Source organism: Tubulanus polymorphus, chromosome 8, assembly GCF_964204645.1.
Source record: "Tubulanus polymorphus chromosome 8, tnTubPoly1.2, whole genome shotgun sequence".
Taxonomy (NCBI): Eukaryota; Metazoa; Nemertea; class Palaeonemertea; order Tubulaniformes; family Tubulanidae; genus Tubulanus; species Tubulanus polymorphus.
The window spans coordinates 7,886,976-7,890,458 of record NC_134032.1 but is presented as its reverse complement, the minus strand read 5'-3'; the positions used below and the strand labels follow the sequence as shown (position 1 = coordinate 7,890,458).

The window sequence follows — 3,483 nt, the reverse complement described above, 5'->3', positions numbered from 1 at the left end:
ATATAAGATATAAACTAACATATACAAGGGTTATGTACATATAAGTGTACATACGTAGTTAAGTACATACGTGCACAGGGAGGCAGACTAACGTCTGGGCCTCCTCAAAGCTATCAAATTACTTTGGAAAATCATTATTTAATACAAAAACAAGGTAACGACGTGAGGCAGACAAAATCTGGCCCTCAAAATTAAAGTTTTAGCATCTAAAATTGCGTCAATGCGTCATTAGTGTCGTCCCGTCCCGGCCGGATTGATTCTAATGTATCGTTTGAAAGCGTCTGACTTCCATCGTCCTAACTCTCGAATGACTGGCTCGGGGACCCCGTTCGTTGCGGCATTGGTTGCGGCGCCAATCCGAAAGCTATGCGATGTATAGCTGGCCACTGGCAGGCCGAGAAATGATATCAACTTTATTAGCGATTTTGCAAAAAAAACATACGATACAGCTGCACCATCTCGAAATTGAAAAAATGGACCGGACGTATGCTTGCTCACATGGAGGTAATGAGATATAATTGTGACCGGACAAACGGATGGGTTTGAATGCTTTGGCAACAGCAATGGTTTTGGTATCAAATCACTATGCTTGTAGTCCGTGATACAGACGCGTAACATCGGCGTTAAATTAGGACCATGGAACAAGGTGACCTGATGTTTTTGTAATACCTTAGTCGCATGGCCACTAGACTTAACCGATATCTCGCCGACCCGCAAAAATGCATGAAAACACAAGACGAACATAGACTTGAGCAAAATACCGTCGAAGCCCTCGCCCATTACGACGGGTATCGCGGCAACCAACCGAGTCAAAATATCTATTGTAATGGGTAAACGGGCGTCAGGGCTGCTCGGGATGGAATTTGCGACGCCTTTTAGGATTTTTCTTATAAAGAAAGATGCAGTGGGGTCAGGTAGGCGAGCTGATTTATGGTAAAAGCTAATTGCTGAAATGTATGAAAAAATAGAGGGACTGCTCTAACCTGACAGAAACCGATGCGCTATATATTTCGATATAGTATCTTCAGAAGAGGGAAAGAAGGGCTCCTGGTGGCCGACGTTCACCAAAAATTTCTGAAAATGCTCAACCGCGCGACGATATGCAGCCCTGGTGGAAGGAGCGACGGACCTGGTGAAAAGAAATTGCACTATATTCTGTAGCTGGCCGGTGGTATAGGAGTTGGCAGTCTGTTCAGCCACGGTGCATACTGCCTGGCCTCCTGAAAACAGAAACGGGACAACTTGTCACTGATCACATTAGTGTACCCTGCAATATGCTCGCTCCGAATAAATACATTATATTTCATTGCTGCCAGCACCAAACGTCTGACCAGACGCATAATGACCTTATCAGTAGAGGTCATTTTGTTAATGATATGTGCGACAGCTGCGTTGTCGGTCATAAAAAGTATTTTATGGTTTCTTAGGTTACCGCCCCATATTTCTAACGCTAATACTATGGGAAAGAACTCTTTTATCGTGATGTGGTGGTCAAGCATATCATGTTGCCAGCCACCCGAGAACCAACGAGAACCGAAAACAGCTGCAAAACCTTTCGATCCCGCAGCATCACTATACAAACGAATAGCGTCAGACGGTGTCCACGATGAATATAAGAAACATGATTTACCATTAAAATGGTTTACGAAAGACCACCACGCGGTTAAATCAGATCTCGCTTCGTTATTTAGCCTAATTCTGTGATGTGGCCGGGATATTCCACAAGTCAGATCGCAGAGGCACCGTAGAAACGCCCTACCGGGTATGATTACGCTGCAAGCGAAATTGAGCAGGCCTAGCAGTGACTGTAGTTCCTTGAGCGTCACCGACTTTTTGCACTTATTGTCCAACAATTGGGCACGAATTTTTTCCACTTTATCTAATGGCAGACGCGCTTCCATAGCGTCTGAATCTATTTCAATACCATATATTATTAAACATGTACCGGGATGAACAGTCTTATCGTGTTTTACGGGAATCCCGGTTTCTGTACAAATTTCGAAAAATGAGTGCAAAGCTAAGTTACACTGATTAGAAATGGGCCTCCCGATAAAGAAAAAGTCGTCTAATAGGTGGGAGATATGCTGAACGTCTTTCTTATTCAATAGAATCCATTGTATTGCTGAACTGAATACTTCAAATAATTGACAGGATGATGCGCAACCCATCGGCAGGCAACGGTCATAGTAATACATATTGTTATAAGTAAACATCAACAAATGATAATCGTCTGGATGGACGGGTATTAAACGAAAGGCGTCTTGAATATCTGCTTTGGCCATAAGGCACCCGCGCCCATATAATTGAACTAGTGAAATAACGGATTCGATGTTGTCATATGACACTTTTTTATGATCGTCCTCTACAAAGTCGTTTACTGAGGACCCCTCTGGAAAGGACAGATCGTGAATGAGTCTAAATTTTCCAGATTCTTTTTTTGCTATTATACCCATTGGGCTACATACATAATTTTTATGAACAGGTGTGGTGAAAGGACCGGCAATACGGCCTAGGTCAAATTCATGCAGAATTTTTTCCTTCGCTATGGAAGGACAATCTAAAAAACTTTTGTGATTCTTTGGGATGTCCAAAGTATATGGTCTTTGAGTAGCTGATCCTAAACGAAACCCGTAAGTAAAACCATCTACCAGAAACTTCCGTTGTTTGAAACCAATTAGCAAATTATCTAAGTTGTGTGGTTTTATTGGTGTCGGAATAATTTTGGGCAGTGCATGAGTCGGCTGCATGTTTTTTACCGCAATGGGGGCATTCATGCTTTCTTCTACAGAGCTTATACTGGCAGGTTCCAGTCTGGCAGAATTTCCAGCAGAAACCGACCGGAAAACGCTTTGTCTGTCGGTGGGGCTTCGCAAGAAAGGGCTTCTTTTGATCTACCGATCTTATAGTACTACACCGTAGCCAGAGTTCATCGTGAACTTTTGACCACGCCAGAGATGGAGAAACCGCTCTGAATCGGCGGAATTGCTCATCGTAGCTCTTTGCGGCGGGAAAACCAAAATCGTTAGCAAATTGACGGATAGTGCTAGCATATTTCAACAGCTGACGGAAAACCTGAACATCGGAATGTCTTTGCACGTAGACAGACATGAAGATATCGAATGTTTTGTTCCATTCGTAAATGGATGACAACTGTTTGCGTCTAGGTTTACACAATGTTAAGTCTCCTTTCTCAGAAAGGGTAGCACGAAGTGTGTCAACTTCGGCAGATTTAGTACCGATCAAAAGAGCCGACAAATCAATATATCTATCTGCCCAAATATCGGACTTTATTTTTTCCGACACTGCTAAGTCCAAAGGAAGCGAGGACGTAAGTAACTCGCTGATAAGTTGCTCACCAGGAATGGGAGGATTCTCCACAGGTGTCGAAAAGAAGTTCCGTGTGACGTCACCAGGATTGGAAGAATTCACTACAGGAGTCGGGAAGCAGTTCTGTGTGGCGTCGCGTGTTGGTAGCAGATGACT

At 43.4% G+C, this 3,483-nt stretch overlaps 1 protein-coding gene across 1 annotated transcript; it reads right to left on the bottom strand.

Moving 5' to 3' along the window:
* Positions 1-228: 228 nt before the first annotated feature.
* Positions 229-1,901, bottom strand: LOC141910317 (uncharacterized). Its single transcript, XM_074801052.1, has 4 exons — positions 1,760-1,901; positions 1,210-1,220; positions 762-978; positions 229-386 (listed from the first exon to the last, which is right to left on the bottom strand). The coding sequence occupies exons 1-4, from the start codon at positions 1,899-1,901 to the stop codon at positions 229-231; spliced, it is 528 nt and encodes a 175-aa protein (XP_074657153.1).
* Between the last annotated feature and the right edge of the window lie 1,582 nt (positions 1,902-3,483).